Here is a 12179-nt window from a genome sequence, read left to right on the forward strand (position 1 = left end):
GGATCACGAGGTCAGGAGTTCAAGACCAGCCTGGTCAAGATGGTAAAACCCTGTCTCTACTAAAAATGCAAAAATTAGCCAGGCGTGGTGGTGCATGCCTGTAATCCCAGCTACTCGGGAGGCTGAGGCAGAGAATTGCTTGAACCCAGGAGGTGGAAGTTGTAGTGAGCTGAGATCACACCACTACACTCCAGCCTGGGTGACAAAGGGAGACTGTGTCTCAAAATAAAAAAAAAGAAAGAGAAAAAGAACAAAAGGAGTAGTTCTGGAGATACAATCTGGTGGAGGTCCCCTTCTTGTCATGGGAGCCCTACAACCACGGGTAACAGGTAGGCCCCATCCTCATGGTGTGATGCAAAGGTATCATAAAGCCCTGCTGACCTCCAAATACGTCCCCCACCTCCAAAATTCCATCCCCTCAAGCCGCAGTCTGTCAGAGCCATAGGGACATCGAAGACCATCAGTCTAATCCCTTATTAGATGCAGCTTTTGGGTTAAGGCAGCACTTCCTGAAGGCCCCGTGCGGTGCACCTTGGCTAGCTGGGAAGGAGAACACCGCGAACACGTCTGTGCCAGTCAACCCATTAACAAGTTTGATTAGATCAGCCCATTGGCATCTGCCTGGCCCTGGAGGATGAGTGGTGTAGGGGTTGAGGTTTAACTGGAAGTGGAAAAAGGGTGTAAACAGTCCCCAGAGGGTCCTCCCTGGGAAGCCCAGGGCTCAGTACCACAGTGGGGGCCTAGAGGGGGAGGGGGAGGACACAGCCTCTGCGAGATGGCCCAGAGTGGGGTCTTCAAGCGTCAAAAAGGGGCACCCCTGGGGTGTAGCAGGCATGTTAGCTGTTTGTCCAGCTCCATCTGAAAAGATCTATTTGAGGCAAGTCCTTTCGGCTTTTTACTCTGTTCAGAAGGGTTTTCCAGGGCCCATGCCCACCCTCGTCTCTGTACCCCACCCAAGTCCCCCATTTCTCCAGGGGGCTGCTTCCCCTTGTGCTCCCTGTGCAGTTCAATTCGTGACACCCCCATACCTGTGCTCCGTGTTGCTCTGCGCTGCCCCAAGCTGGATTCCGCTGTCTGCTCTGGGCTGGGCTGGGCTGGTAGGACCTGCTCTCTGGGTGGGAGGGGCACACCCACCTCAGCAGATCTCAGCACATCCCTCCCAGCTCAGTGCACTCACCCAACCCCACATGGGCCAAGGACAGAGTGAAGAGGAATTGCCCTCAGAGGCCTTCCCAGACTGGCCAGAGAAAAACCCCAGCAGCTAAGGATACTTAATCCAGCCCCGACTCTCGCTGACTGGGAACTGCCCCCACCCATCGTTCAGATATTCCTGCTGTGTCTGGGAGCTCTTCCTGGCACACCCACCGTCTGATGCCAGATGACTAACCCACCAGCCTCTCGCTGTCCTCACCGGTTCCCCCTGGGTGTCTCTCTTCCTCTCCTGGGTCTGCCAGGTGGTTTAGCCCATGCCACTAGTGGCTTGTGCCCCACCCTGCCCGGGGCCCTCTGCATGACAGTGCTCTGCTAGGTCCTGCTTCCCACTGAGCACACTTGGCTCCTGCATGGAGCAGTCACTAGGCGGGATGGTTCCTCTTTGCTTAGGTCTGTTTCTCCTCAGCCCCTTGTCTTGTGTCCTTGGGACAGGGGACACAGAGACAAGGGGCCCTGTAGGCACGGGGCTGGGCATGTTGTCTATGCTCACTAAACAGAAACAAGTTCAAGTGTTTTGGTGGCAGGCGGAAAAGGGATTGTGGTGAAGTGAGTTTGGGCAGCTATAGGTTAAACACGTTTCTCTATTACTGAGCTCTAGAGGGCCTTTAACATGCTGTGAAATGACAGGCCTCGTGTTGACAATGGAAACTGGGTGAAGGGTACAAGAGGGTGCATTATACTTTTCTTTTCTTTTTTTTTTTTTTTGAGACAGAGTCTCGCTCTGTCGCCCGGGCTGGAGTGCAGTGGCCGGATCTCAGCTCACTGCAAGCTCCGCCTCCCGGGTTCACGCCATTCTCCCGCCTCAGCCTCCCGAGTAACTGGGACTACAGGCGCCCGCCACCTCGCCCGGCTAGTTTTTTGTATTTTTTAGTAGAGACGGGGTTTCACCATGTTAGCCAGGATGGTCTCGATCTCCTGACCTCGTGATCCACCCGTCTCGGCCTCCCAAAGTGCTGGGATTACAGGCTTGAGCCACCGCGCCCGGCCTGTACTTTTCTATTTTTGTGCATGTTTGAACTCTCAGAGTAAGTGAGCTTTAACAAAATGCTGTTAATTACCATGAACCTACAGAAGGGAGAGAGACTCTACAGTGTCCCTGGAACATACTTTGGGATATTTCAAGTCATTAAAGGCCAGTGCTGGAGTCATACCTCAATGTAGGTGGTTAAGATGCAACCACTTAAACATCTGGATCATCTGGCAAATTCCTGGACTTCCTGTAATCCCAACACTTTGGGTTTCCTTCCTGTAATCCCAACACTTTGGGAGGCCAGGCTGGGAAAATTGCTTGCGCCCAGGAGTTTGAGACCAACCTGGGCAACATGGAGAGACCCCATCTCTACAAAAAATTTTAAAAATTAGCCATGCATAGTGACACATTCCTGTGGTCACAGGTAACTGAGAGGCTGAGGTAGGAGTATGGCTGGAGCCTAGGAAGTGGAGACTGCAGTGGGTGGTGATCACGCCACTGCACTCCAGCCTGGGTGACAGAGTTAAACCCTGTCTCAAAAACAAAAACAAAAACAAATCAACAACAACAACAAAACAGCCCCAAGGTTTCCTGATCTAGGCTGTAGTTCCTGGTTCTTCCCTTCCTCATAAAGTGCAAGCTACACCCTCCCTATAACCCAGGATTGGTCCCTTTGGACAAGGTCTCATCAGGCTTTGGCCTTTACCCTACAGAGGAACAATACTACACTTGCATCTGACATCATAGGGCTTAGGGCTTCAGAAATGAACGCACACACCTGCCTTCGTGCCCACATCATCCTCAGGGCCCCAGCCTTCTTGGCCTTCCTCAGTTCACGTCTCTGGGTTCTCAGGTCTTCCGCTCCTCCTGGCAGATGGCCGCTTCCCTCAGTACCATTCCTATGAGATTCTCTCACCGGCAAGTGGGTCCATCAAACCGGGGTCTGGGGACTGACTGCCACGGAGCAGGGTAGCAGTGCTGAGGATGGGGATCCCAACCACAATAGGCCACACAGGCTGAAGATCAACACTTTATGTAAAGTCATCTTTGAAGGAGGGCGCAGCTCCCGCTGTGGCCCTCTCTGGGACTGCTGCTCCAACCCAAGGAAATGTGAGCAGGGGCCGAGTAACAGACCCAGAAGGGGCAGCCTGAAAGCAAACCGACAGATGGGGTCTACAAACAATAGAGAATGTGGGCAGGTTGGGCTGGGGTGCAGACAGACGAGATGCCAGCTCATCCGAACTGGCCTAGAGTCAAGGTGCTGAACTCCTGGCTCCATCGAAGCACAACTTCCTCACTTTTGCCAGGGCTCAGCACACTGTAAGTCTCGTTCTGCAGACATCTCATGCGGGACACCTGCACAGGGATTCAGGGCAGACAGTCTGTATCACAGAGCCAGGCGCCAGGAGTGGGGAGGAGGGGAGGTGTCAGAAACCCAAAAGAGAGAGGTGGGCAGGCATGGGCACAGGGCAGTAGAGGGAAGGAGGAAACTCAAATGTGGCTTTTTAAGGCCAGAGGAGACATCAAGCAGCCCAACCCCTTTCCTGCAGAAACAGGCAGCTGAGGCTCAGCGGGGGAAGTGCCTCGTCCCAGGCTACTGGGTGAGTAAGAACAGGAGACAGACCAAGACCGAGATCTCAAAAACATCCAATTCCCAGCCCAGCTGAGGGTTCTTCCTGTGGTGCTCTCAGGGCCCTCCTCTGTTATCCACCACCTGCCTGGGAGGGCCTTGCTTCCTCCAGGACTGGAGGAATGGAGGACAGCCTGCTGGTGGAGGCCTCTGCCCCAAAGATGCAAGCAGGGAAGCGCTTTCCACATCCTAGCTGCTCGCAGAGGGGGCCTCAGAATAGACCAACTGTGGTGACTGATTGAGGGGGTGCTGGGAGAAGGAGGGGCAAGGTAGAGGTGCTCACCTTCCGATTCCGGTTTCTCATCAGACACTGCTGGCTTTTGAAGGAACAGTAGTTTGGGTACTGGATATAGTCTGTGTCACAAATCTAAGCCAAGAGCCAGGGAGAGAGAAGGGGATATCAGAAGCCTCACCGGACAGCAGTACTCCAGGGGGTACCTGCTAGGACAGAGCCAGGGGCAGGGTGTGGCCCAAGACCCAGGCCTTCCACACATAGGTGGCCCCTCACTCTGCTTTCCCTCTGCCTCTCCCCTCCCATTCTGTCACAGGTTGCTGGGAAGAAGCCAGGAGCCTGGGAGAGTACGAGGCTGCTGGTCAGCTTACTGCGAAAGTGGCTGAGGAAGTGGGAATGGGGCAGGACGGGGCAGATAAGGGTCCAGAACATGGGACAGGGACCCAATTAGTGGCCTGATGTCAAGGATTTTTCTGGTAATGGTAGATGAGGGAAGGAGGAAGAGAATCTCCAATGTGTGATGGTGGTGAGTCACTTCCTTCTTTGGACCTCGCCTGCCCATTCCAGATCAAGGGGCCTAGGGACCAGAGCTGGACATGGGCCCCTCAGCTCAGCTACTTGCTTCAGCTGCCCTTACTTTTCCTTGCCTTAGTTTTTCCTGCTAACTACAGAAGGAGAGGCCTGGCTCTTGGCAACAACAGGTCATGCCACAGGGAAGGTAGCAGGGGAATGGGGAGCCAAGTTGATTTTACTGAGCAGGGAAGGCACTGGAAGAGCTGGGAAGAGCCCGTCAGGCTGAGGCCAGGAAGTCCTGGATTACAGGGTTGGGCAGTGGTGCACGTGTCAGTCATTTCTTGTAGAGATGATTAACTTTGGTTGAGTGGAAGTGACTTGATCACAGCCACTCAGCAAGCAACTGGCAAAGCTGGGACCAGAACCTCTAGCTCCTGTGCTTTCTCAGCCCTCCAGGTCCCCACTCCTTTGCCTGCTCTATTGGTGGAGGGTGGGGGGGGGTGCAATAGTCTGTTGGAGAGAGGCAGGACATTCAGTGAGGACTGGTTCTCAGAAGCCAGGGGCCCAAGCCCCCTTCCACAAACTAGGGCTACCCACAGCAAGTAATTGCAAGGAATGGGGTGAGGGTGGGGATGGGGCTGAGCTTTGGGGAAAGGCTCTGACCTTGGTGGGGAAATCCCCATCCTGGAAACTAAGGAACTCGGTCTGGAGCCACCCAGAGACTCGAACATCTTCACAGCCCTTCGTGGCAAGCCGGGCACACCAGAAGTCCATGCGGAGCCCACCGTACAAATCCAGCCCGTAAAAGTGGCCTGATTCTGGGGACCCTACCTGTGGCACAGGAGATAGGGGAGAGAAGCATGCCCCTCCCCTCCTGCTGGCCTCCTCCCACCCCACTCCCGCCACCCAGTTCTGCCTCTCCCACTGCAGGCTGCCGGGCTAGGTACCTGGTTGCCAATGGACAGGCTCTGGGAGGCAAGCAAGGGGCTGACAAAGGGTGTCTTGTGGGAAGTGTCACATTGTTGCCGCTGCAGGCTGGCCTCTGAGTGGCATTGCTCCAGCTTCAGGGAGCAGAAGTCACAGAGGGCACAGGTAGACAAGTGTCGCCGCCCAAGGCTGTCACAGACCTGGGGCAGGAGAATGGGTGAGGCTGAAGCTGAGAGTCAGCGGCCTGCCTTCTCCCATGCCTCAGCCCTTCAGGGTGGCCCTGCAGAATGTCTTTGCATTTAGCCTCTTCTAAAAGCTTCTCTGGCTTTTCTACTTGTCCTCCTCCTCAAGGGTTCCTCAAGGACCTTGCCTTAGCTATTCCTTCACCTTCTTCCTGGATGATTGATCTACTCCTAGGTAATCATCTGTCTACAGGTGACACCCAAATCTTTATCACCAGCTCTCATCTCTTTCCTAGGCTCCAAATCCTCATTGCCAAGTGCCTGACAGATGCCTGTGATCAGGTGATCTTACAGTTACCCCAACTTAGCCTATCTGAAAAGAACTCATAACCCTCCCCTGCCACCTGCTAATGATAACGCTGATATTTACAAAGAGGTGACACGGTGCCAGCACTATGGACACACATGCTCTCATCTCATTTAGTCTTCACGAGAACCCTGTAATAGCAGAGGTACTAATATTACTCTCATTTACTGACAAGGAAACGGACTCTCAGTGAGGCTGAGTAAGTTGCTCAAAGCCACCTATCTATCAGATGGGGAAGCTGGGACATGGGTCCAGGTCCTTCCAACTCTAAAACCTATGCTCTACCCACGTACTGGGGTTGGAAACCTCCAAGTTCTTGGAAGCTATTCTTCAGAGTGGAGTTACCAATCTCCCAGCTGGATCCTGCCCTCAGCTTCCTCAGCACTAGCAGGAGATCATGCTAAGCAGCATCTTTAGTCAATCCCATGGGCCTCCTTCCTCCCCCATGGGCACAGCCTGTCACAGTGCATGAAATCTCCTACAGCACCTTGCCTGCTCCTCCCACATGAGGGAGGCATCACGTCCCCGACCAGAAATCTTGATTGGATTCCCCTTTCCTATCAAATTAAGTGCAAATGCTCATGCTGCCATTCAAGAGTTTTCGCATCACGACCCTGTTGATCTCTTTGACTCTGTCTCCTGCTGCTCTGCTCCAGGTAAAAGGGACTCACTCCTTACTGTCCTCTTATCTACGCCATCAGATCCAGTGAGCTCCCTCCATAAAACCCCGAACTTCTCACATTTTGTTTAAGAACCTACCACACTCCTTTTGTAACATTACTGTATCCATCTTAACCCCCTCATGGGTTCTTGGCCCCTTAAGAGCAGAAACAGTGTGCTCATTGTTAGCATACTAATTTCACTCATGAAATTTCTACTCTTCTTTGGGCCAGGCACGGGGGCTCATGCCTGTAATTCCAGCTGAGTGGAAGTGGCTGAGATGGATTCCTTGAGCCCAGGAGTTTGAGATCAGCCTGGGCAACATGGCGAGACCCTGTCTCTACAAAAAAATACAAAAAATTAGCCAGGTGTAGTGGCGCATGCCACTAGTCCCAGCTACTGGAGAGGCTGAGGTAGGAGAATCACCTGAGCCTGGGAGGTCAAGGATGCAGTGAGCTGTGATCACACCACTGCACTCCAGCCCGGGTGATGGAGTGAGACACTCTCTCAAAAAAAAAAGAAAAAAAAAAAAAGAAAAAGAAATTTCTACTCTTCTTTGCATCAGAGCCTTTGCATATACTATTCCCTCTATCAGGAATCTTCTAGCAAGCAGGAATCGTCTACCAATCCCCTTCTTTTGCCTGGATTCACTTCTTTTATCTTCAGGTCTCAGTTTAAACGTCAGTTCTTCTTGGAAGCACCTCTGATCCTCCCAAACATGGACAGTTGTCCCCAACCCACCCCATCTGCTGTCTCTGTACTTTGTGCCTATCCCTGCTACAGCATTGATCCCATCGCACCATCCTGCATATTTCCTTGTCTCTCTCCTGCCCTGGATTCCAAGAGGACAGAGGACTGGCTCTATTGCACGTACTGCTAACATCTTAAATATCTAGTAGAGTTTGTCCTCAATCAGTATTTATTGAACAAACAGATGAATGGATGGCATCTGAGCTCTCCAGAAATATTTGCTAAATTGTATTATTTGTGAAAATCTAAAGTATATTTTCCTGGGAATAGACTTGCTGGTTGTTGAGGACACATTGAGACTGGAATCTCTTTACAGATTCCCTGGTATGGGTTCTATGAACTCTCTGGAAAGAAGAAGAGCTGCATCTAAGGCAAAGCTAGGAAGATGGTGAGCTGGATCAAGAATCAAAAGTTGACTTAGGGCTGGGCATGGTGGCTCACGCCTGTAATCCCAGCATTTTGGGAGGCTGAGGCAGGAGGATTGGTTGAGCCCAGGAGTTCTAGACCAACACAGGCAACAAAGCGAGACCCCATCTCTACAAAATATAAAAATAATTAGCCAGGCACGGTGACACATGCCTGTGGTTCCAGCTACTCAAGAGGCTGAGATGAGAGGATCATTTGAGCCCAGGTTGTCAAGGCTACAGTGAGCCATGATCGCACCACTTCCCTCCAGCCTTATAGAGTGAGACCCTGTCTCAAAAAAAAAAAAAAAAAAAAAAAGAGTGAAATCTGGAAGCCTGGCAACAACTCAGGGAGGTGAAGAATGAGTTCTGGACTGGAATGGATTCCAGACTGCGTCTTGAGCCTTCCTCCTTTAAAGTGGACTGGTAATGTCCTTCCTAAGAAAAGAGTCCGACTTGGGCAGAATCTCTCCAGCTATGTCTCATGCTTCTCCTGCCCATCCTCCACTCCCATAGCCTAGCACAGTGCCTGGCCAAGAGGATGCCCAGTGGCATGTATCCATTAGAGAGTATGGCAGGCATACCGACTTCCCGAAACCAAGGATCTCCTCCTCCATGTACTTCCAGGCCTTGGCTGTGGGGGTTATGATGCAGGTATTCTCCACAATCGAATAGCACAGCACCAGCAAGGCCTCTGTGTGGGGCAGCTGCAGGAGGCTGCAAGAAGACAGCACTGAGGGTGGGGCTGGGCCAGGAAGCTACATCCAGTCTCCTCCCCTTCCCTTAGTGTCTGCTTTGGTCACACACACTCAGTACGCTCAGCATGGGGCCTTAGAGGCCTCTGGACAAATCGCCTACTTTTACAAATGAGGAACTGAGGACCCGAAAGGAGAAATAACTTTCTCAGGATTGCAATACTAAACAGGGCAGAGACAAGACCAGAACCCAAGTCTGGTAGTTCCAGGTACAAGGCTTACATGGAGAATGAGCATTTGAGCAGTGCTTAAGCCAACAATGGGCACAGAATGGGTGAGGCAGGAAGTTGCTAGCTGTGCCTGAAGCCCAGACAGGTCTGAGTGGATCTGGAGGCTGAAGCTAGGAAAATGGGCTTCTCATTCCCAAGGAAGGCAGAAGGGAGGGCAGGGTGGATGACAGAGTCAAAACTTCCTATACCTGCCAGGGTTTTGGTTTCTCCAGTAGGAGTTCTCATCATACATTTCATTCATTTCATCCATTTGCTGGGCTGACCGAATGAGCTCCTGGATGTTCTCCATCATCATGGGAGTAGACTCTACTTCTCGTACCCGGGGAGTGAAGGAGGAAGGGTTAGAAGATAAAGATTCAGAGTGAAACCTGGGCTCTGAGTCTGTCTGCAGCTGAGACACAGCCTCCAGTCCCTCCTTAGTCCCCTGTCCTTCTTCCTGCTTTCCCTCCTCTTCCTGTTCCTCTTCTTGCTCTTCTTGTTCCCGCCCCTCTTCCTGCTTGTGTTCTTGCACCGGCTCCTGCCTGTGCTCCACTCCTTGCTCTTGCCTGCGCTCTGGCGCTTGCTCCTGGCCTCCCAGGGACAAGGAGGATTGTAGGAGCTCTTCCACGTTGTTGCTAAGCCTCTCAGGCCAGGGCTGGAAGGCCTGGCGTTCTGTCCCTACAGCAGGGTTTAGAGAGACGGGAAAGAGACAGTCAGGCTTCTGGCCCCTGAGTGTCTTTGTTCACAGAGGGACACACACATAAACAAAGCAGACCAAGTCACACTTACCCACACACAAAAACACAGAAAAGAATGTAAGTATCAAACTAAAAGAACATTACCACGGCAATTGTAAGGTTGGTGGTATGTGTCACCTTCCCACCTCCCTGGCAAGCACTCCTCCTTCCCTAACTTCCACCTCAAATACCACCTTTTGTCCCTCTGCCGTAGGAAACACCAAGTATGCTGAGTAGCTAGCAGCAAACCCTTTCTAAAGTGAAGAGGTTAGCTTATAAAGGGCCCAGAGTCTTCCAATGCAACAATGTCTTTGGAATTGGGAAAAATGGATTCAGGGCAAAACTGTAAGTAATGGCAGAAGAGATTCTGCTCCAGGAGAGCCCTAACTTGTATTCATAAAAAGCTGACAGTCCTTCGAGTAAACAGCTGTCTGCCGGCGTCCCCCTCCCACCCAACATGCTTCCCATTTCCCTGCCTTGGATGCCTTACCTTGTGGGCTCTGGGAATTGTGGGAGGAGTAGCTGGTGGTCTCCCAGCTGCTGAGAGGGTCTCACCTGTGAAGTGGGGTGAGATGGGGGAGGTCATCGTGGTGGGCGAGAGTTCAGCTGGAGCGTCTATCTCCTTGAGAGTGTTAGGTGAGAGAATAGAGACTGGCTGGGAGCACAGGACTCTCTGCAGGAAGAGAAGGAAAATGGGAAAGCCTTTCCCAAAGGGCAGACTTCTGCTCCAGCTGGTTCTTCCACCTCTTTTCCAGCTTGTCTTATCTCTCACAGTTTCTAGGCAGGGCTAAAGGGACATGGTCCCTGCTGGAACCCTCTAGACCTGAGAAAGGGTCCTTTCAGAAGATGAACCTCTGTTTGTCTCGGCCACAACCCTGCCGTCACTTTTGCATTTAACTCAAAATCACTGACCTGTTTGAAGAAACAAGAGAGCTTATCTCTTTGCCTCTTTCCATCCCTCTTGCCTACTTTTTTTTTTTTTTTTTTTTTTGACGGAGTCTCGCTCTGTCACCCAGGCTGGAGTGCAGTGGTGTGATCTTGGCTCACTGCAAGCTCCGCCTCCCAGGTTCACGCCATTCTCCTGCCTCAGCTTCCTGAGTAGCTGGGACTACAGGCGCCCGCCACCACGCCCGGCTAATTTTTGGTATTTTTAGTAGAGAAGGGTTTCACCATGTTAGCCAGGATGGTCTCGATCTCCTGACCTCATGATCCGCCTGCTTCGGCCTCCCGAAGTGCTGGGATTACAGGTGTGAACCACCGCACCCGGCCCTGTTTTTCTTGTTTGAGACAGAGTCTTGCTCTGCCACCCAGGATAGGGTGCAGTGGCATGATCTCGGCTTACTGCAACCTCTGCCTCCCTGGTTCAAGCAATTCTCCTGCCCCAGCCTCTCGAGTAGCTAAGATGACAGTCGCCCATCACCAAGCCCGGCTAATTTTTTTTTTTTTTTGGATTTTTAGTAGAGATGGGGTTTCACCATGTTGCAGGCTGTTCTCTAACTCCTGACTTCAGGTGATCTGCCCACCTCGGGCTCCCAAAGTGCTGAGATTATAGGCATGAGCCACCATGCCCGGTCTCTTCTCTACTTTTCTTGCAGTAACAGAATTGTTCAATCTGAATGTCCAAGGTGAGACTGTATTCATATATAATCTGGGTACATGACCGGCAAAATGGCAGGGAAGGAGGAGCTAAGGATGACTCTCCTGGAACCCTTCCTCAACTCCCCACTGCTGCCGCCTCTCCCTTGGCCCTGGGGCACCAAATCCAACCTTTGTCCTGGACCTCACCTTGGCATAGTAGATGTGGTTGGAGCAACGGTACTGAGTAAACTGGCAGAAAGATTCAAACCAGGAGGCATAAGGGAGGTTGGAGCAGACAGCACCTGAGAAAGGGCAGGGGTGGAGAAGATGAACCACGGGGAGCTTGGGGTGGGGCTGCGGGCAATGGACTCCAGGCCGTGGGGAGGGGGGACACGGGGAGGGTGGAGGTGCCAGCCATGCCCTTCCCCGCCTCACATGAGCACAGGGGTTTTTGCCCAGAGTTTTGGGTGAACACTTGGGTGCCTCGGTTTCCCCCCTAGCCTGGCCCTCACCATCGGGCACTAAGCCGTGGTTTTCATATTGGTCCAGCTGGACGAGTGTGGGATTCCGGCAGCCATGGGTTGCACGGAGACGGCAGGTAGTCTCTGCCTTCCAGGTTGGAGTCAGCAGTGCGAAGAAGTGTTCGTATTCGGTGGGGGAGAGAGGGCTGCCTGGAGTGGAGGCCCGAGTCGAATCCTGGGCTGGGGCAGGTGCCAGAGGCAGGAGCAGCACTGCGGAGCGGGCGAACGGACGATGGAAGGACAGAACCCCAAAACCCGCTCCGAGACCAGGGCAGACGGACCCAGACTGGCAAATTAGGAACGGGGTGCGGGTTATCCCTGCTGACGAGGGTGGGGGGATTCTAGAGACAGAGGCAAAGGTCCGGCCGCTGGCTGGGGGAGACGGGAGGATCCCAGGAGCTAGGGAGCGGACCCAGCGCGACCACCACGAGGACGCGTTCCAGAAACCGTAAAAGCAGAGCTCTCGGGAGGGAGAGGACTGAGCCCGGGGAGAGTCTGTTGGAGCAGGTGGAAACCTCTCACCCTTCAAGAG

At 52.8% G+C, this 12179-nt stretch overlaps 2 protein-coding genes across 2 annotated transcripts in view; both read right to left on the reverse strand.

Moving 5' to 3' along the window:
• The window catches only part of LPAR5 (lysophosphatidic acid receptor 5), a 19022-nt gene extending 17479 nt beyond the window's left edge, over positions 1–1543 (reverse strand). Inside the window, exon 1 of the mRNA XM_011982965.1 lies at positions 1029–1543. The gene's annotated coding sequence lies outside the window, so the exon portion shown is untranslated. The remainder of the gene's footprint in view (positions 1–1028) is intronic.
• A 1656-nt stretch (positions 1544–3199) lies between these two features.
• ACRBP (acrosin binding protein) lies at positions 3200–12179 on the reverse strand (the record flags this gene model as incomplete). The annotated part of the gene is made up of 9 exons (XM_011982964.1): positions 3200–3538; positions 4096–4179; positions 5221–5388; positions 5505–5684; positions 8432–8564; positions 9021–9489; positions 10104–10221; positions 11334–11428; positions 11639–12179. Coding segments are annotated over 9 exons (1911 nt in total), but the record flags the coding sequence as incomplete, so codon positions are not given.

This window comes from Mandrillus leucophaeus, unplaced genomic scaffold (genome assembly GCF_000951045.1).
Source record: "Mandrillus leucophaeus isolate KB7577 unplaced genomic scaffold, Mleu.le_1.0 Scaffold245, whole genome shotgun sequence".
Lineage (NCBI taxonomy): Eukaryota > Metazoa > Chordata > Mammalia > Primates > Cercopithecidae > Mandrillus > Mandrillus leucophaeus.